The sequence below is a fragment of the Scyliorhinus torazame genome, chromosome 8 (genome assembly GCF_047496885.1).
Source record: "Scyliorhinus torazame isolate Kashiwa2021f chromosome 8, sScyTor2.1, whole genome shotgun sequence".
In the NCBI taxonomy this organism is placed as follows: Eukaryota; Metazoa; Chordata; class Chondrichthyes; order Carcharhiniformes; family Scyliorhinidae; genus Scyliorhinus; species Scyliorhinus torazame.
The window spans coordinates 197008362-197029752 of NC_092714.1; the positions used below are offsets into that span (position 1 = coordinate 197008362).

Here is a 21391-nt window from a genome sequence, read left to right on the forward strand (position 1 = left end):
TCTCATACCTGCTACGAAGGCATCCTTGATTAAAAGTTCCGTGTGCGCGTTCCCCGAAACTTGTGGGCAGCCACAGTTTCGGCCCAGCACCAGTGCGCCCGGTAGAAATCCTCCAATGATTCCCCGGGGCTTTGCCATCTAGTTGCAAGCAGGTGACGTGCGTAGACCTGATTTACAGGGCGGATATAATGTCCTTTTAACAGTTCGATCGTGGCATCAAAGTCCTCCGCCTCCTCGATAAGGGTGTAGATCCCAGGGCTGACCCTTGAGTGCAGAGATGCATTTTCTGTCCTTCTGAGGGGGTGCCTCCGGCCATCTCGAGGTAGCCTTTAAAGCACGCCAGCCAGTGTTTAAATATTGTAGCCGAGTTCTCCGCGTGGGGGCTGAGTTGTAGGCACTCCGGTTTATTTCGGAGATCCATCCTTCCAGCTTAAGTCTAGTCGATTAAATTGATGCACGATCAATTACACTCAAGACAAAGTGATTTCATAACTGAAGGCTTTAATCGACTAGAACTAGTTCCCCAGCAGCTTCGGTACAGAAAGTGAATGCTGCTGGGATGGCACCGGTTCTTATACTCCGCCTGTCCTGGCGGAGCTACGTATCAACAGCCAATGGTAAACTCCTAGGTTTAACCAATGGTCATCAGCCTTTTAGGTGCCGCAATACCTGATAATACCACACTCCTCACAGACAGTGACCCATGCCGGGAATCAAACCTGGGACCCTGGTAAGCCAAGGATTGGCCATCTTTCCTGTTTTACTTCTGTGCAAGACATGAATAAACAATTGTTGCAATTCTCCCATGCGCTCCTTGAATGTTTGCCATTGCCTATCCACTGTTATCCCTTTAAGTAACGTTCCCCAATCGATCAAAGCTAATACATGCCTCATATCACCGTAGGTTCCTTTATTAAGATTCAGGACCCCAGTCTCAGAATCAACTACTTCACTCTCCATCTTGATGAAATGTTCTATCATTATTATGGTTGTTCATCCCCAAGGGGTCTCGCAGACCTAGATTGCCATGATTCGGTTCTCATTAGACAGTACCCAGTCTAGGATGGCCTGTTCTCTAGTTGGTTCATCAACGTATTGGTCCAAAAGACCATCCCATAAATACTCCAGGAGTTCATCCTCTATGATATTGTGGCAAATTTAATTTGCCCACTCAATATGTAGATTAAAATCATCCATAATTACAGATATTCCTTTATCGTATGCATCTCTAATTTACTATTTAATGCCATTCCCAACACCACCATTATATTTTGGGGGTCTATATGTGATGCCCACTAAGGTTTTTTGCTCCTTGGTGTTTCTCATCTCTCCCCTCACTATTGCATTAATTTCCTCTTTAACCAGCACTGCAATTCCACCGTCTTTTCCTTTTTGTCTGCCCTTCCTAAATACTGAATACCCCTGGACATTCAGTTCCCATCCCTGGTCACCCTGCAGCTATGTCTCCTTATGTCCGATTATATCAGAACCACTTACGTCTATTTGCGCAATTAATTCATTCACTTTATTGCAATTAATTCATCTGCGTGTTAAGGCTCAAAGTCTTTAAGCTCGTCTTTTTAACATTACTTGTCACACTCCCAATATTTCTCATTGTGGCCCTGTTTGAATCTGGCCTTTGGTTTCTCTGCCGATCATTTTTCTTATTCCCCTTTCTGTCTTTTATTTTTGTCCTTTTTTTCCTCTTCCTCTGACTCCTTGCATAGGTTCCCATCCCCCTGCCTTTTTAGTTTAAACCCTCCCCAACCACTCTAGAAAATACTCCACCAGGGCATAAGTCCCGGTCCTGCCCAGGTGCAATGAGAAATAATGAGCATTACAACAGTGAAAGGGTAGTAAGTGGGACTGGGGACTGAAAGATGGATCTATACATGTAGGCAGGGGCCATGGCTGAAGTGTTAAATTATGATATTCTGTCTTTATCTAGGAAGATTCTGTTCCCAAAACCATTGTGAAATATGAGGTAACTATGATTCAGGATAAGTGAAAAATTGATGAAGAGATAAAGTTGATAAGTCGCGAGGACTGGATGGAATTCATCTGAGAATGCTGGGCGAAAAGTAAAGGTAGAAAGTGAAGATGTTGTTTTCTTTTATTTATTCTTACATGGGATGTGGATGCCATTAGTACTTATTTCCAGTTGTCCTTGAAAAGGTGCTGCCTTCTTGAACTGCTGTAATCTATCTGGTGCCGGTCTACACATAGAACATAGAACATAGAACATAGAAAATACAGCACAGAACAGGCCCTTCGGCCCACGCTGTTAGAAAGGATGTTCCGGGACTTTGATCCCAGGTCTATAGGCAGCATGGTAGCACAGTGGTTAGAACAGTTGCTTCACAGCTCCAGGGTCCCAGGTTCGATGTTTGTGTAGGTTTCCTCCGGGTGCTCTGGTTTCTGCCCGCATTCCAAAGCTGTGCAGGTTAGGTGGATTGGCTATGCTAAATTGCCCTTAGTGTCCAAAAAAGATTAGGTGGGGTACAGGGATAGGGTGGAAGTGTGTGGATATGGTGGAGGTATGGGCTTAGGTAGGGTGCTCTTTCTGAGGGCCGGTGCAGTCTCGATGGGCCGAATGGCCTCCTTCAGCACTGTAAATTCTATGAAATTCTATGATCCAGTTATAGGTTATGGTGTCTCCATTTATTTGCTGCCCTTGTCCTTCTAGGTGGTTGAGGTAATGGTTCGGAAGGTTCCATCAAAGAAGCCTTCGTCAGTTGCTGGTGGTGGAGGGTGTGACTGTTTATGTTGGTAGGTGGGGTGTCATTCAGGTGGGCTGCATTTCTTGGATGGTGTCAAATTTCTTGAGTACTGTTGGAAGCTGCACTCATCCAGGCAAGTTTGCGGAAGATATGAAATTTGGAAGCATTGTGAACTGTGAGGAACATAGTGTAGAACTTCAAAAGGGCTGACACAAGTTAGTGGAACAAGTGGCAGGTGACGTTCAATGTGGAGAAATGTGAAATGATTCATTTTAGTGGGAAGAATATGGAAAGAAAATATAAAATTAAGGGCAGAACTCTAAAGGGGGTGTAGGTGCAGAGGGACCTAGGTGTACATTTGCAAAAGTCATTGAAGGTGGCAGAAGAGGCTGAGAGAGCGATGGGCCGAGTGGCCTAATTCTGCTCCTATGTCTTATGGTCTTATGGTCTAAATAAAGCATACAGTAACCTATTATTAATAGGGCATAGAGTACAAGAGCAAAGAGGTTATGCTAAGCATGCACAGGACACTAGTTCAGCTTCAGGTGGAGTACTGTTCCCAGCTCTGGGTGCCACACTTGAAAAAGGCATTGGATGGATTGCATAAAAGATTCATCAGGATGGTTCCAGGAATGAGGAACCTCAGTTAGGAAGATAGATTGGAGAAGGTAGGACTGTTTTTCTTGGAGAAAAGAAAGTTGAAGAGATTTGATAGAGTTGTTCAAAATCATGAGACATCTGGATAAAGTAGATATGCAGAAACTCGTCCCACTCATGGAAGGATCAAAGACAAGGGGCACAGATTTATTGAAGTAATTGTTTTTTTTTTTTAAAAGCAAAGTGTCATGACAAACCTGCATGAAAAAGTGTCATGACAAACCTTTTTCATGCAGCGAGTGGTTAAAGCATCTGAAATGTACTTTCTAAGAGTGTGGTGGCAGTAGGTTCAATTCAAGCATTCAAACGGGAATTAGATAGTTATTTTAAAAGGAAGAATCTGCAGGGCTCTGGGGTGAAGACAAGAAAATAGCTCCAAGTTAATTGTTCATGGGAGAGCCATTTGAGATGTGATTGGCTGAATGACCTCTTTCTATCTTTCTGCTTTATCTGTAGCATTTACAGAATCCTGGTCATCACACTTTAGTGTGCTCGTCAATCCTGGTCATCACACTTTCAGAAGGATGTGATGGTTTTGGAGAGGGTGTAGGGAAGGAGTACGAGGACGGTTTCAGGTATGACGGATGTCAGTTATGTGGACAGATTGATGACATTGGTGTTGTCCACCTTTAGAGAAGAGAAAGTTCAAAGGGGATTCAACAAAGACGTTCAAGATCTGAGGGGCCTAGACACGAGTAGAAAATATCATTTTTTCCCCCATTGGCAGAGCAACCAAGAATCAATGGAGACAGATTTATGATGATTGGCGTGAGAAGCAGTCAGGACATGAGCAAGAATTTGTTTTTACACAAGTGGCTGTGATCTGGAATTCACAGCATGAGACTGTGGTGGAGGCAGATTCATCTGTGGCTTTCAAAAGGGAATCAGATAAGGTTCTGAAGAGAGGATATTTCACAGCTATGTGAAAAGGATGAGAGAATGGGACTGGTTCAGTTTCTGCTGCAGAGAGTGGGCATGGACACAAACGGGCCAAATGGAATTCTTCTGTCCTGCAATCATCCTGTGATTTGATGATAAAATCATTAAGTGTTCATGCAGAAATACAAAATGTAACCAAAGAAGTTGATGGAATGTTGGTCATGATCGCAAATGAGTTGTGATATGAAAGTGTGGAAATGATGCTTCAGTTCTTTTGAGTGTCAGTCACACTCCTATCTGAGCTACTGCAGTCACTTTTAGATACAGAACATTAGGAAAGATATATTGATCTTGGAAGAGGTTCAATTCTGATTCAACAGAATGATAGTGACGTATAAACCCAGGTTGCATAACATTGGTTTATAATTCCATGGAGTCACGAAAGTAGGCAAGAGACCGAATTGAATGAAGTCTTTAAAATTGTAAAGAATTTGGAAAGGTGGATACAGAAAAATGATTTTGGGAGACTCCAGAATGGGGATGGAGGGGTTGGGGCACAATATTAAAATTAGAACTAGAGTATTCATGAGTTGATTCGGGTGGGGATGAATAAAGATAACAAAAGTCAAAATATTTCACAACAGGTCCTGGATGCCAGGTAAATTCCAACTTTCAGGGGCAAGATTGATAAATATTTAAAGTAAAAGTGTGAATGAATATGAAAGTAATGTACAAATCACCTCTGATCTCATTGTGGTCAGCACTGCTGCCTCACAGCACCAGGGACCCGGGTTCATTTCCGACCTTGGGTAACTGTGTGGAGTTTGTACATTCTTCCTGTGTCTGCGTGGGTTTTGTCCGGGTGCTCCGGATTGCTCCTGCAGTCCAAAGATGTGCAGGTTAGGTGGATTGAGCATGCTAAAAATTGCCCCTTAGTGTCCAAGGATGTGCAGGTTAGCTGGATTGGCCATGTTCAGTGTGCAGGGTTACGGGGATAGGGGGAGTGGATCTAGGTAGAGTGCTCTTTCAAAGGGTCAGTGCAGACTTGTTGGGCCAAATGTCCCCTTGCACAGTAGGGATTCTAAATGGCTTATGTCCATTGAATCAATGGTGAATCTAGGGGATCAACAAACTCATCAAAACATAACCAAAAAAATTTAATTTACACTTTGCCTAATGGGTGCAATAATCAAATGGTAACTTAAACACTTCGTAGCTAGTCAGTTCAACAGTAAAGTTACAGACAAAATGTGTCACAGTATCCTGAGGCTTGGCAGGTGAACATTTTAACACTCTCCGAGTTTACGTTTACAGCCATCTGAACAATGGCTTCCCACTGAACCTTTCACATTTTTATGTAGCTAATATTTCTGTACGAGGTGGAAGGGGCTATTGACATATGTGTTTTGGGCATTTCTGACGCGAATGGGTAAATAACGACAGCTGCCACAAGGCGGCGCCATTGAAAATTAAAACGAGGAATGCGATTCAAAGCTGCTTTGAGTCGAAGTGGTGACATTTTTTACAGAGGCTGAATAAAATGGGTAGATTAACGTTATCTTCAAACAACAACATTTAAACTTGTTTACAATTTCCCACCCCTGAAACAATTGCAGTGCACTGTTTTATGTGTGTATACATATATATGCACAAGACCGCAGCTGAACTTTCCAATCATATTTATAGATTTTTCTTCCCCTAAATCATATTCCTAGATGTTAAGTTGCATGAAAACGTCCGATCTGTAAAATACTCAGAATCTTTGTTGATTAAAAGCAGATTCACTCGTGATTTTTAAAAAATAGATACAAGGAAGCCCAGGCAAGAAGCAAAAGGCCAGTGATAAACTGTTCGACATGTCTGCGTGTAAAGTACTGTGGGAATAAGGAAGTGATTTTAGGACGGGCACTGTGCATCTACTGCATTTTCACCGGGGTTGCACTTATTGCTGCTTGCTCGGTTTTATTTCTTCATCTTGTTGTCCTACTTGGGGGGTGGGGGTGGGGTGGGGAGGATGACTTAAATTCGGACAGGATTTATTTTATTTTATTTTCCTTTAGACAAGGGGACGGGAGAATTCATGAGCACCACTTACTCCTGCCAGTCTTTGAACGTGGAGTCGGTTGGTGACATCAAAAACCAGAGGGATTCGCGACGACACCGACTCCTAACTGCAACCACTTCTGGCACCTACCCCAGAGTAGACAAGGAGCGCTCTGCAATCTGGCTGGCAGATTCAGCACTGAACCTCGGCAATCGATAGCTCGCCTCGCATTCACCAAATCGGACAGGGGATATTACTAACTGATATGGCAACGTCAAGTCATGTTTTGTTTGACCAGAGACTTTCCCATCGATAAGTCGCACAGGGACTTATAGATCAAGAAGGGAGAGGGGTGGTGGGGGCTGTGTGTCCTCTCTCTCTCTCTATTTTTTTTCAAGTCCGGGAAGAGATACTTGCAAGGGACGGACGAATGTGAAGTGCAATGTTTTCAGGAGAGGGTACTGCTGATTCATATTGGAATATCCAGATGTAGAGCAGATTAAAAGGAGCTGCTTTCGCCCTTGCAGCTGATATCTGGGAAGAAGGAGGGGGAGAATATCCAGGAGTTCAGCTGGACGGGACAGAGAGAGAGAGAGAAAGAGAGAGAGAGAGTGAGGCTTGCTTGGAGATCTTTTGGTTGCAGAGTGGTGGGGTTGGCGTCTGGCGAGAGAATGGTGCTGTCCATGTTACTGATACTGGTCGCTGCCCTGGCGCTGCCCATGGAACCGGTGCTGACACAGAATGACACCGAGCCCATCGTCCTGGAGGGGAAGTGTCTGGTGGTGTGCGACTCCAATCCGACTGGTGACTCCAAGGGATCGTCCTCCTCTTCCTCCCCGCTTGGGATCTCTGTCCGCGCCGCTAACTCCAAGGTGGCTTTCTCAACCGTGAGGAGCACCAACCACGAGCCATCCGAGATGAGCAACAAAACTCGGATTATTTACTTTGATCAGGTAAAATCCGGGGGAAATTTAGAATTAAGGACAACACAGCCGGGGATTTCACTTCAAAAGACAGCGTGCAGATAGAGGGCCGGTTGGCAGATGTGATCCAACGTTAAGCGGAAAGGTGGAGGGGCTTGCTTTAAGGGTCCAGATGTTTCAAACGCAGCGATGCAGTCGCATTGTGTAAGGGGTTAAATATTCTGTGGGTATTTCACTCCATAAATCGATTTATTTACACATCTCCCCATCTGTTAAGAGACCCAGTATTATATTTAAGTAAAAAAGAGGTGGATTGAGAGTGGGTCACATTGGCGAATGGTGCAACAAGTGTTAATAGGCAAAGAGTGAGTCTCGGTTATCTAGAACTGCCTGGTATTACTGACACTAAACACACCGAGAGGAAGCGATACGCGTTTTGAGGAGAGGGTGTCGGATTGAATAAGAAAAGATTTTAAATGAGAAAAATCGGAAAAGATGCGCTCAGAATATATATACAATTACAGGATCACCACCAATAAATAGGAATGGTATTCAATAATGAAATAATAAAAGAGGCTGAATATAAAACAATTCATTCAAGTCGTGCATTATCCGCACTCTAATATTCATAGGTTCCAGTAAGTGAGAGATATTACAGTCATGAACTCAGTTTGATAATATCACGCAGCTTCAATTTTAAAAATTGCCCGTGAGGGATTTTGCACTTTGGCAAGATAAATAAAGTTGCTGGGTAGAAGTGGCTTGTGAGTCTGGTTCAGGTAATAGGGTATCACTTCGGAAGTGTTAGCTAGCTGCGTATTTAAAAAAGAAGTCACGTAAAGAAGCACAGATACACATTGCGTTAATAACCTCATTCACCTCCGTTAACATCTCTTAAAATGTAAGCATGGGTGAATTTTGCATGTTAACCGTTTAGGACAGAGAGTGTACGTTGCAATTACAAGCCTCGGGTCACCAGCTCACTTCATCAGCTTAGCTCAAATCCTATTTTTTTCCCCCAAAATAATGATTTTCTCCGCAAAGACAAAGTGGTGAATGATTTAAATTTGACTCAAAAACATTTTCATGTTCTATTTTCAGGCCGTCACCTCCATCTTTATGCCAGGCATCAATATTAAAAATCGGCCATTGTGACTTTATTAATAATCACTCGGCATGTAGGCTGGAGGAATATCGACTCACGAGACATGTATAGATCTTTTCAGACCAACTTAATGTTGAATTGATACAGATAGCATCAATATCACTCAGGGCAATGATGGGACGGAGAGTTGGAGATAAATGTTTCCATTTTGGACAGTTTTAAGTAGCACCAGCTGGGGAGTATGTATATAATTATAATATATTGTATTAAAATACTATATGAAAATTAACAGAGGTTGTCCAGCCGTTCTGAACTAGATGCCCCCCCCCCCCCCCCCCGGCTGACAGCATGGTCTGATCGACTTCTCTCTCTCTCTCTTGCAGATATTAGTAAATGTGGGTAACTGTTTCACGCTGGAGTCGGTCTTTGTAGCCCCCAGGAAAGGCATTTACAGTTTCAACTTTCATGTCATCAAAGTGTACCAGAGCCAAACTATTCAGGTCTGTATGTCAACGTTTGTACCTATTGAAATTCCTATCACCGCAATGTGGTAATTTAGCTCTCTCGGTGGCTATCCAAGTGCAGACAAGCTGCGATGTATATGACTCATGCTGCAAAGTCACGGGGACTGACTCGTCTCGACTTTCTCAAGGCGTTTTCTGACAGAAATCTGCCACAGAAGCCATGGGATCACTGAAGGATATGTTGTTGCTGCCGTCTTGTTCTTTACCAGGACGATTGAGATCTAATTAGGAGTGTCAAATTTTATTGTTTTAAATTGGTTATTTTTCAATAACAATCAGGTCCAAATCACAAATAGGAAATTAGGGTCAGAACCGCCCCTTGAACTTCCTCTGAGGACTAAGTCTGCTACTGGAACTTGCAACTGACAAATTACAAACTGTGTGGAGATAAACTTTTAAGAAACGCGCGATTCACTGCACAAAGTGCCTGGAATTTGATTACATTAACCACGTGGGAGAGGAGAAACAGAAGCTCTCGGGTTATAGAAAATTTATAAGGAACCTTTCAGCCAGTTTCAGTTCTTTTGATATAATGGCTTCCATCCTGTAGCACTAACTAACTGTATCATTCAGATCATTGGTTAATACTGACTTTAGGGAAGAACTTTATGCATCTATGTTGTTTGAATTCCATCATTGTGTGGAATTTATATTTGTGAAATCTTCCAAGATACATCTTAAATGCATCAATTTAACGTTTGTTTATTTATGGTAAATGTTTTGCACTCTGTTATCAGTATCAACTATTCAGATGTAGTGGGGTTAGCTTCAGAAACACACTTCACCTTTATTAATCATTCTTTAACAGCAACTGTGTAACTCTTGCCTTTACACCAGCAATTAGTTTTCTATCGTAATGTGTCCAGCAATTTTAAACAGTTCCAAGCAGATTACAAGCAGTTCATGTGTTGTCTATAAGTCAACTTGGAACTGTTTAAATTTTCTGAATGTACTTCACTATCGACAGAGCAGTTCTTTAATCTGGGATGAACTCGAAGTGAAAAAGCAGAGTGAAGATGATACTGCGAACCCAATCCATTCTCTGTTTATTTCGATTTGAGCCTTTCCCTGTAATGTTATTAACTTCTCTCTATACATGGACAACGTTGTTGATCTTTATTATATGTGGAGATTCAATGGGTGAATATTTTGCCTTTTTTAAATGGCATGTTTAATAATATATTGGACCTCTGGTGACCTTTTTTGCAGACTATAAGGTTGTGTCCACACCAAGCTCTGATTATATCTCCCAAGGTTCATCGGAGATGTAACATAAAGCCAACACTGATCCAAATTAGGAGAAATGAGAAGGCATCAATCAGATGAGTTTAAGGGACATTCTCAAAGATGTAAAAGAAGGTAAAGAGATGGAGGGTTTAGCGAGGGCACTCCAAAGCATCCATTTGGCATGGCTAAAGTCATGTCTGCAAATAGTAAGGTAAAAGAAGCAAGAGGTGCACCAGAGACTGAAGTCAGTGGAGTGAATAATTGGTATGGGAATTGTAGGACTGGAAGAGGTTCCAGAAGAGGAAGTGCTATTATCTCAGCTGATGTTGCTACTGGACAAGTCAGATCTCAGGGTGGCTTGATAGACCTTAACTTTTACTTTTTGTTTAGAAACATGGAGGATGGTTACTGAACAGTGCAATAGGAGTCTGCTAATGAACTTTTAACAGATTAATAAAACATTTAGTCAACAAGAAAATATTAATTATAGTACTCTACTCCTTCACCCCAATACAGAGATGTATATGCAACTTTGTAAAGTTAACACAAGTGACAAAATGTACCTTCTACTCTAATGTTCACAGTAAGTATACAGTCCATGTAAACTCATAGGTGAATTGCAGTCAGACACAGCACACTCCAAAACCAAGTTTCTATGGATTTTTCATCAATCCCCCAGAAATTTGTCACATCGTGAGCAACTGGTCTCACTGATACTGTGCCGTTCTACAATATACAGATTCAAAGAACACACCTATGAATTCTCTCCCAAACGATGCTTTCACTCTGTCTCCAACAAGGATCCACCTCCAGTATATCAACCTCTCTTTTCAATGTTCCTTACCCCTGAATCTCTGCATGCATTCAGGCTGCACCTCCATGCACACTACCAGATATTTGGCCATGCCAAATACAACACCACTGCTCCAAAGGATTGTAGTAAGGAGTCACTATCTTTGCTATCTCTTCAGATCTATTACCTTCTTGCAAACCCCCTTTGTTCCAAGTTTTCTCCCTGAAACTCTGTCTCTTTAATGTGGAGTCTTCTCTTCTGCTCCTTACTTTCAATTCGACTAAACAGGACTTGTTTCTGATTCCTGTACTCCTTGACTGTCTTCTTGCAACCTCTTTCTGTTCCACCCATTGGTTTTGTTCTTCCTTCTTCATTTTGAAACTTTCTCTCGGTCTCTCTCCAGTGTCCAGCTTCTTTTGTCACTTTCTTCCGAATGGTGTTCTCTTCTATGTCTCTTGACCTTTTTGTGCTGTTTTGCTTTCCTCCACTTTTTTCATCTGTGTAGGCACTGGGAAACAGTTTATAAGTTAAATAAAATAAAATAAACAAACTGTGCATGTGCAAGGTGCCCTGTAGGCCTTAAGACACGAACATGCCCCAGCTACACATGTGTATTCATTCTCTGGCAGTGCATGTTAACAGAAGATTGTGAACAGAAAAAGATGATCTGTGCACTTGCAACCATTTCAGGACTGACATATGCATAGCGACCACAGCGTAAATCATGCCTAGTGAAGGACAATGGGATGATGTTTTAATTTTTAAGATTGTGTAATTATAGGTAAGGTAAAGTTACCATATTCCTTATGACCATGGGCTGCTTTCCCCTTTGAGGAGGAGAGCTGACTGGTGTGGCTTCAATTTGTGGATCACCACACTTCAGGTGAGGTGCAAGGTTGAGAAGGCGAGGCCTTCATGAATAACAGGAACTGAACCCACACTGCTGGCCCCACTCTGCATCACAAACCAGCTGTCCAGCCAATTGAGCTAAACAAACTTATAGCTTTCTTTCCAGTCACTTTATTTTCTCTTTGCTGCACCAATGTGGATTTGCAGTATCTCAATTTTCTTATTTTTATTCATTCCACTTTTAGTTTGGATATTCTTCCATTCTCCTTAGTTGATGGTGCTGCTTGTTGCTTTCTTTCTCTCTTGTATTCTTATCATTTTCGTCATCATCACCAGTTCCTGAGCTGATCCCTGCTTCTGGGATATAGTCCAGCACTTCCTCAGGTAATAGTGTTTAATTCGCTATTCTTCAGCATCCTGAGCCCTTTCCTCTTTTATTATGACTTTTCTTCACTGTTGTTACCACCAGTGATGGTGTGATCTGCCCCATTGGCTCCACCATTGTTTCCATGAATCACACAATTCCAAGTTGCAATGGATTCTGATTCCTGGGGTGACAATAATAGGATTTCCTTCTCATTTTGGAACAATCATCAAATTTCCTGCATTTTTTTTTAGTAGCCTGTGGTCTGGAGCATTATATATAATAATGCGATAATGCATTATTATAGCTCTTTTAACATTGAGTGCTTGCAAGAAGATTATCGGTGAAATTATTTTGACGCCAAGCCACAGAAGGAGATATGAGGACTTATAACTAAAAGCTTGGCCAAAGAAATTGTTTTTAAGGATAAGGGAAGAAAGAGAGATGGAGAGTAAGAAAGATTTAGAGAGCAAATTCCAGAGCTCAGAGAGCAGGCAGCTGAAAGCATGGTGGAGCAATTAAAATCAGGATGTGCAGGAGGCCAGATTTTATAAGTGCAGAGGTCTAGAAGGCTTGTAGGTCTGGATAAACTTACAAAGATAGGAATGGCTTAGGTCATGTAGGGATCTGAAAAGAAGGTTGAAGATTCCAACACTATTGAATCAGGAGTCATTATAGGGCAGAAAGCACAGGGGTGGTGCTTAAACAGAACTCGATAGGAGTTAAAAAGGCAAAACATTTTTGGATGTGTACAGTTTTATATAGGGTTCGAATCGTGGTCAGGGTCAATCTGATGAAGGCCAGGAGTCTCATGAAGGCCAGGGGTCTGATGATGGTCAGGTCTGATGGTTGTAGTGGTGGCTCGGGGAGTAGGGGTGCGAACATACAGATCACGGTGTTGTCATGGAGATGTAGTAGTGGGGGTTATCCCTTTGCACAGCTGTATTGGGGCTAAGGGCTGTTGTAAGGATGCAGCATGAATGCAGCAAGGGGTGAAATTCCAATCATGTGCTCAGGTGGCATAATTTATTGTTTTGAATGATACACCGTTTTATAAGGAAAAGAACATCCAATTGGGTTGGGAATACCTATTGGAGCGTAATTCTGACTGAGCCACACTCATGCCTTTGACTGGCCAACACAATGAATCACGGATTAAACACAGATGAATACGTGGCTGAAGAGATGGTGTGAGAGGGAGGGTTTCAGATTTCTGGGGCATTGGGACCGGTTTTGAGGGAGTCGGGACCTGTAAAAACTGGACGGGTTACACCTGGGTAGCACCGGACTGATGTCCTTGTGTGTGTGTGTGGGGGCGGGGGGGGGGGGGGGGGGGGGGAGAGGTGTACTTGCCAGAGTGGTTGGGGAGGGTTTTAACTAATATGGCAGGGGGGTAGGAACATATGTGAGGATTCAGAGCAGGGGGACTCAAGAACAAGAGAAAAACATAGCAAGGAGAATAAGAAAAGTGCTAGGCAGAGAGACCGAGGGCCTGTATCAGATAATGACACTGTAAAAAAAAAAATAGGGATGGGTCAAGGAACGTTAAAAGAACTAGCCTTAAGGTTTTGGACCTGAATTCCCGGAGCATTGAAATTAAAATGGATGAATTAGTTGCGCAGATAGATGTAAAGGGGTAGGATGTACAGCAGAAACATTTGCTTGAATGTCCGCCAGTTGGCACTGAGATTGCCGGAGGTCCTGAGCTGGTGAGTATGATATAGTTCGGATTATGGAGCCATGGGTCCAAGGTAACCAAGGATGGGAACTAAACATTGAGGGCTATTCAGTTTTTAGGAAGGATAGACAGAAAGGAAAAGGTGGTGGAGTTGCATTGTTGATGAAAGAAAATATTGATACAATATTTAGGAAGATATTAGCAAAGACAATATGGAATCTGTATGGATTGGGTTAAGAAACACTAGGGGGCAAAAAACATTTGTGGGGGTGGTATACAGACCACCAAACTGCGATGGTAACATTGGGAATAGCATTAGGTAGGAAATCAGATGTGACAAAGGAACATCTGTGATTATGTGTAACTTTAATCTGCATCAAGATTGGGTGAGTCAAATTAGTCACAGTACAATAGAAGAGAAATTTCTGGAGTGTATATGCCATGGTTTTCTGGACCAATACATTGAGGGACCAACAAGGGAACAAACCATCTTTGTCTGGGTGATGTGCAATGGCAATCTAGTTGTGAGAGAACCCTTGGTATGAGTGACCATAATATAACAGAATGTTTTATTATGGTTGATAGTGAGGTCGTTGATTCTGAGACTAGAGTCCTGAAACTCAATAAAAGTAACTATAATGGCATGAGGCATGAGTTGGCTATGATGGTCTGGGAAACAATACCGATTGGAAGGACAGTGGATAGGCAATATAGGCATTCAAGGAATGAATAGGTGAACTCCAGAAGTTATTTATTCCTATTTGGCGTATGAGTAGAAAGGAAACGGTGGCCAAACCATGGCTTACAAGGGAAATTAGAGATAATATTAGATTCAAAGAAGGGGCATACAAATTAGCAAGAAATAACAATAGACCTGAGGATTTTGAACAGTTTAAAATTCAGCAAAAGGGGAACCAAGGGATTGATTAAGAAGGAGAAAATACAATTTGAAAGTAAGTTAGCGGAGAACATTAAAACTGACTGTAAAGGTTTCTATATGTATGTAAAGAACAAAAGATAGCTATAAATGAATGTAGGTCACTTCCAGTCAGAAACGGTGGAATTCATAATGGGGAACAAAAAAATAGCTGAGGAACTAAATTCATACTTTGCTTCTGTCCCTCTACACAAAATAAGACATTAATATTGTATCGGGTGGCACGGTGGGGCAGTGATTAGCACTGCTGCCTCACAGCTCCAGGGTCCTGGGTTCAATTCCGGCCTCGGGTGACTGCATGTGTGGAGTTTGCACTTTCTCCCCGTGTCTGCGTGGGTTTCCTCCGGATGCTCTGGTTTCCTCCCGCAGTCCAAAGATGTGCAGGTTAGGTGGATTGGCCATGCTAAATTGCCCCTTAGTGTCCAAAAGGTTAAGTGGGGTTACTAGATTATGGGGATAGTGTTGCTAACTTTTGGTTGGTTCAATTGGCTCTGTTTTACAACCTTTGCTCTAGAGTCGCCATGTATCTTTATGATACCGCCACGAGGTTCAAGTTCAAGTAATGATCAATAACTCAACACACCAATTAGTAAGATTCAAATCAAAACACATTTATTATACACAGTAAATCGCTACTCATGCATTAACTCTACTTTCTAGGCTATTTCTATCACTAACAGGCCTATACTTAGCTTCGGACTGGCCCACCAGGTCAGGGGAACAAATGGCCTTTCTTTCAGCACCTGAGTCTGCAGGATTCAAAAGCTGGTATGGACTGGTAGCTAGGAGCGCCTATCTCGTAGCGAGCATTGACTTGAGGATTACTTGTTTGGCGGCCGCTGGACAGTTCACTCTCAAGGGTTGCTTCGTGTTGCTGAGTGACCCTGTCAAGAAGGACGATTTGAACTTGGGGGCTTTACTTTATAGTCCCCAGGGGCTTCCCGCCCTTTGGGGTGGACCCTATACCTGGTTTCAAGTGATTGGACTTCGTTCCAATCACTTGGTTTGATTTCTCCAATACTGGAGCTGTTCTCTGATCGTTGGGCAGTCTTTAAGTGTCTGTTAACCTCTTTTGTGTTGGCTCCTGCTGGCGCCGAGGAGTCTGGCTTGGCCTTGTTTACATTAAAATGTTTCGATTGTTCCCGGGGATTGCTCATTAATATGTAGATGGCTGCTACATTACTATGCAGATGGCTGCTGGTTTTGGTGCTGTCTGGTTGTTTTGCAGGTTCCAATATACATGATTTCTGTATTTGCTAGTCTTTGCCTGTGTTGGCTGAATTTCCCTTCAGCCTTTGCGGTTCTCCATTATAAGTCGGGAAGTGGCCAACTCAGGTGGCTACACACCCTCCTTGTGATCCTAACGCGAAGCGTGAAGGATCACATAACTGCGTTGTCTTCATTCCCTGACCCGGTGAGCACTCTCTATGGCCTCTACACTGACCATAACTATACAAGAACATTTTTAACTAACATTCTAAGTGGCGCTATGTCAAAACAGGGACATGCATTACAAAATAAGAAAAATGGTACCTCTAACTGTCACTCACTCAAACACTCAATCATACTAACCTCCTTAATGATACAGACAAAATCATAGCAGCATTATTCACATTTTTCCTGGCTTGGCAGTCAAGCTCAGGATTGTACAATTGCTCATGAAACACATTTCTTTATTCACAAAAAGAACGCAAACGAATGTTCTTTATTATAGATCGCGGGGTCGGGGGTCTGGTCATAACCGAAAATAGGGGATCTTATCCTATATACCGGGGTGCGAGCGCGGTAGGCTCTCCTTCGCCATTTCCTCAGGCGGATAGTCTGCACGATGCAGCAGAGTATCGCCAATATTAGTAGAGATTCTATTAAGTAGGACAGGGAGTACCGGGTTATAAACCTGTCACACCAAGATGGTGTGGTGTCGCTTGTGACTGGGCTCTGGGTGCTAGGGGGAAGTGAATCATTAATGGCTGGTATATGTTCATCAGGGTGATGAGCAACACGGAGGATGTCCTCATGGTTCTTTTTCTTTCTCTTCTCTTTTCTCTTTGTCTCTTTTCCTGGAGCTTCTGGAGTTCTGTGGGATCAAGCATAGTGTCTGTTACTATTTTGGTTTAACATCTCATCTATTAGTATGTCTGTCCTTCAGTGCCAATTCTCCCTTTACAATTTGTCACCATGTGTGACTCCCTTATTTTTTTTTTTAACCAAATATTCAGAACAAGACACACTTAAAAAGACTGAAACAGTGCGAGCCGTCCCGCAGGCTGTGCGATTTACCATCCAAATGTTTGAGGATGTAAATAACATAAGGTTGCCTGAAAACAAACCAAAGCTTTTTGAACCAAAAGTGCCAAAATGAGGTGCGTATGGGCCGCGACGGGTAAGAATTGGATGGAATCCCCGGGTAGGACGGCGACCAAAGCCGTGTGTGCTCTACCCGAGCGTAGCTGACCAGAGGGGGGTTCCCAGGCAGGGCGGGTCCCAATGCTGTTTCTCCACTGCCTGAGCAACCGACAAGAACAGGCAAAAATGTAGTCATCGTGGGGGGCTGCCGTATTGGTTCTACCTTCGAACCAGAAGGGCAGTTATGAACGGGCGGTTTGGCAAGCTCTCAGCGGTTTCTGCCGATGAGCGTGCGAGCAAGTTCTCAGAGGTTTCGGCCGAAAAATAAGGCGTGGGGCTGTGCAAAAAATTTCCGATCTTACAAACAACATTTAACAATACCACTACAAACAACATTAAACATGCTGCAGGTTCCATCAGAAAGGACACCGTTTTCTCCCAAGCGGTTCCTTTTTAAAACATCATCTGGACACCTCAGTTATCAGTTGTGAACAGGGTCGCAAAGGGGTTCTCGCTTGAGGAGTATGACTCAAAGTCGTCATTTTCTCCCGGATGCCAAACTCTCGAGTGTATAAGGGCGGATAGGGCTGCATGGTGCGATTTGGGATCCATCTCGTCATTTCGGACGAGTCTGAATGAATTGTCCCGGTGCCAAAAGGATGTGTCCAATTCTGTTGGAATGGAGTCGGGGTCGTCATTGTAGATCGGTGGTCGGTGTTGGGGTCTGTTTAGGAAAGTGATCATGAAGGGATCACTCGAATCGTGTTCAGATTCGCTGGGTGTGGAGCCTGATGTATGGGGATAGTAGGGTGGCGTGCTGTGGCTATTGTCAGTGTCACAGTCACTGTCGCTACTGCTGCAGCCTGTGGGCGTTCCGGGACGGAGTGTATAGTTTGGGGGTGGAGTCAGGGTTGAGTCCGTGGCTGGGCTGGATGTGTTGGGGGAGGGTAGGGTTAAGTTGGCTGTGGGCGGGGCGTGGCCTGCTGCGTCGAGCATGACGTGGTGTGTGTGGTTCGACTGTGGTCCATATGCCTTAAGCTGGTTAATATGGAACCACACAGTCTTTCCGTTGGGTACTTTATTTTGTAGACGGAAGGGCTTACTTTGTCCGCAATGGATTACGGACCCGAATATTTAGGTGACAGGAATGTGCTGGGGTTGTGTATGGAGAGCATGACTTGCTGTCCTACACTGAACTCAGTCACATGTACTGTCTTATCGAAACAGGTCTTGCTCTGTTTCTTTCGTGTGCCTAATCGTACCGCGGCTGCTAGCTGAGCCGTTTTAACATTCTCTACCAGTTGTTCTACTGCTTTCTCGTGTGTGAGGGCCATCACTTCGGGGCTGGTCAAATCTAATCCCAATAAAAATTCCGTGCCTTTCATGGTGCGTCCGGTCATGAGAGTGTGTGGGGTGTAACCTGTAGATGTTGAAACCGTATTTCGCAAAAACATCAGCGCAAAAGGGAGGACTGAATCCCAAGTGGTGTTGTTTTGCTGGACCATTTTTCGGAGGGTAGTTTTTAGGGTCCGATTCATGCGCTCCACGATACCACTCGATTGGGGGTGGTATGCGATGTGGAATTTTTGGGTAATGCCAAATATCGTGAGGACGTTCTTCATGACACGTCCCGTAAAATGGGAACCTTGGTCGGATTCAATGCTGCGGAGGAGTCCCCATCTCGTAAAGATGTGGTGGGTTAAGATATCGGCTGTGGTCTTTGCCGTGTTCGTTCTGAATGGGAATTCCTCTACCCATTTTGTAAACGTGTCTTTCACAATGAGTACATAATTATAACCATTCCTGCAAGGGGGCAATGGTCCTATAAAATCAATCTGGAGGTTAGTCCAGGGGCCATTAACGGGGTGGGTGTGACTAAGTTGAGCTTTCTTGGCGTATCTGTCTGGATTGTTCTGGGCACAGACAAGGCTATTATCAACATAGTGCGTTATGTCTTCTTTTAAACTGGGCCACCAACAGACCTGCCTGAGGTGGGCTGTAGTGGGATCAATTCCCTGATGTCCATGACAGTCATGGAACAAACAAATGAGCTGATTCCTGTCCTGTTCAGGAACCACATAAAGGGTGTCTTTTAACACCGCACCGTCATGTGTGGTTAGTACATTTCTATACCTATCGTAAGGTGCCGTAAATTTTCCTTTCAAAATCTCCCTGAGATTGCTATCCTGCTTCTGGGCCTGCACTAAATCCTCGCTATTAGTCTGCGAGACCTGAATTGCATTCACTGGTGCGCTTTCGGGGGGTGTCCAAAAATATCCGTGCCTGGAACCTGCTTTTGCCAGTGCGTCGGCTTTTACATTTCCAGCGGGGGGGGGGGGGGGGGGGGGAGGGAGAAACGATGGTGACTACGAACTTTAACTATTCCAAAAGTCCTGCCCTGTGCTTTTTCTAAAATATGACGGACCAATGGGGCTGAGGGGAGGGTTTTTCCGTCTGCGGAAACAAAACCTCTTGCTTTCCACAGGGGTAGGAATTCTGTAAGACTGTTGCAGACATAGAGGCTGTCCGAGTATATGTCTGCTGGGCTAGGGAAGGAATCTGGGTGTTCTACAATGTACGCCATTGTACGCCATGTGCTAGCTCTGCCACCTGCGCGCCAAAGTGTCCTGGAAGTTTTATTGCGATTTCTTCTAGGGCGCGTCCCTGCGCGTCCTCGCCATAAATGCCGCATCCTGTTATGTGCTTCCCTTCTAATATTGTGGAAGATCCATCCATATATATTCTTATGGGTTTGCATGTGTCTGTGTGCTGGGGGCTCTGGGGTGAACTACCTATCTTTCTGGGGGGTGTTTTCGCAATAAAGGGGCCTGTGTTGTGGTGCGGTGAGATGATTTCACATTCGTGGGGGGTGCCTGGGTACTGTAGGTTATCTGCGAAGAAAGTGTGGGTCTTGGTCCTTTTAACAGTGATGTCCCGTCCCTGCAAAAGAGGTGTCCACCTGGCTGCTCTTATTTGACTGACTGTACCGTCCTTAAGTCGTCCGCCCAGTAAAAGTTGGGTGTGGGTGTGTTCCGTTAGGATTGTGATGGGGTTCAGTCCGGTTATGTATGAAAAATATTGGACTGCCCAAAAAACTGCGAGCAGGTGCCTTTCACAGGCTGAAAATCCCTGCTCCACAGCATCTAAGACTCTGGAGGTGTAAGCCACGGGCCTTAACTGTTCGTGCCGTTCCTGAAGGAGCATGGCCGAAAGGGTGCGGTCTATGCTTGCTACCTCTGTCACATAGGGGGAAAGCGGGTCTGGAATTTGTAGTGCGGGGGCTGCTACGAGTGCTCTTTTCAAAGAGTCCATAGCATCCGTATGCTGCGGAAGCTATTCCCAGGGGGCTCCTTTCTTCAGGAGGTTTGAGAGGGGTGCTGCCTTGCTGTCGAAACCATCAATGTGGTTTCGGCAATAGCCAACCAGTCCTAAAATCGACCGGAGGGCTGAAACGTTCTGGGGAAGGGGCAATTTGGCAATCGAGTCAATCCTTTTATGCTCGATCTCGCGTTTACCATGCGTGATAATCGTACCCAAATATATCACTTTGTTTTCCAAAATCTGGGCCTTTTTGGGGTTTACTTTACAACCAATTTTCTGTAGGAGTTCCAGGAGTTCGGCCAGAAGCTCGATGTGCTCTGCCTTGGTGTCTGTCTGCAGCAATAGGTCGTCCACATACTGGACCAGACATTGGGGCGAGAAAATTTTGACAAACCATTTGCCAGCTGTCGGTGGAAAATGGAGGGGGAGTTGTGGAATCCTTGTGGAAGGCATGTCCACGGGTACTGCTGATTTTTAAACGTGAAGGCAAATTTGTATTGGCACGCTTTTGCCAATGGAATGGACCAGAATCCATTACTGATGTCCAAAACCGTAAAGTATTGTGAGTTGAGTCCCTGTTTGAGCATGGTCTCGGGACCTGTGGCTACCGTGGGGGCTGCTGCGGGGGTGACTTTGTTGAGTTCCCGGTAATCGATGGTCAGTCGCCATGATCCATCTGGTTTTCTCACTGGCCAAATCGGGGCATTATTAGTGGAGGCTACTGATCTGAGTATGCCCTGCTCTAATAAGCTGTCGATAACTTTTGCGATTTCTCCCTCGGCCTCGTGGGGAAATCCGTATTGCTTTTGGGGTCTAGGGTCAGGTCCTGTGATTTGGACGGAACCAGTCATCCGGCCACAGTCGTGTTTGTGGGTCGTGAATGCTGTCCTGTGCTTCTGCAGAAATGCCCTAACCTGCTTGTCTGTGCTAATTGTGGTCGGGTCAAACCAAAATTCGCCGACTGCGCTAATCTTGTTTGCATATTCTCCTATTGTGAGCATTGCGGGGCTCTCGCAGATTTTGC

At 44.1% G+C, this 21391-nt stretch overlaps 1 protein-coding gene across 1 annotated transcript in view; it reads left to right on the forward strand.

The window, feature by feature from the left end:
* The first annotated feature begins 6327 nt into the window (after positions 1-6327).
* The window catches only part of cbln4 (cerebellin 4 precursor), a 286905-nt gene continuing 271841 nt past the window's right edge, over positions 6328-21391 (forward strand). The window contains exons 1-2 of the mRNA XM_072514686.1: positions 6328-7253; positions 8712-8828. Of these exons, the coding sequence (XP_072370787.1) occupies positions 6972-7253; positions 8712-8828 (399 nt within the window). The 5' untranslated portion in view covers positions 6328-6971. The remainder of the gene's footprint in view (positions 7254-8711; positions 8829-21391) is intronic.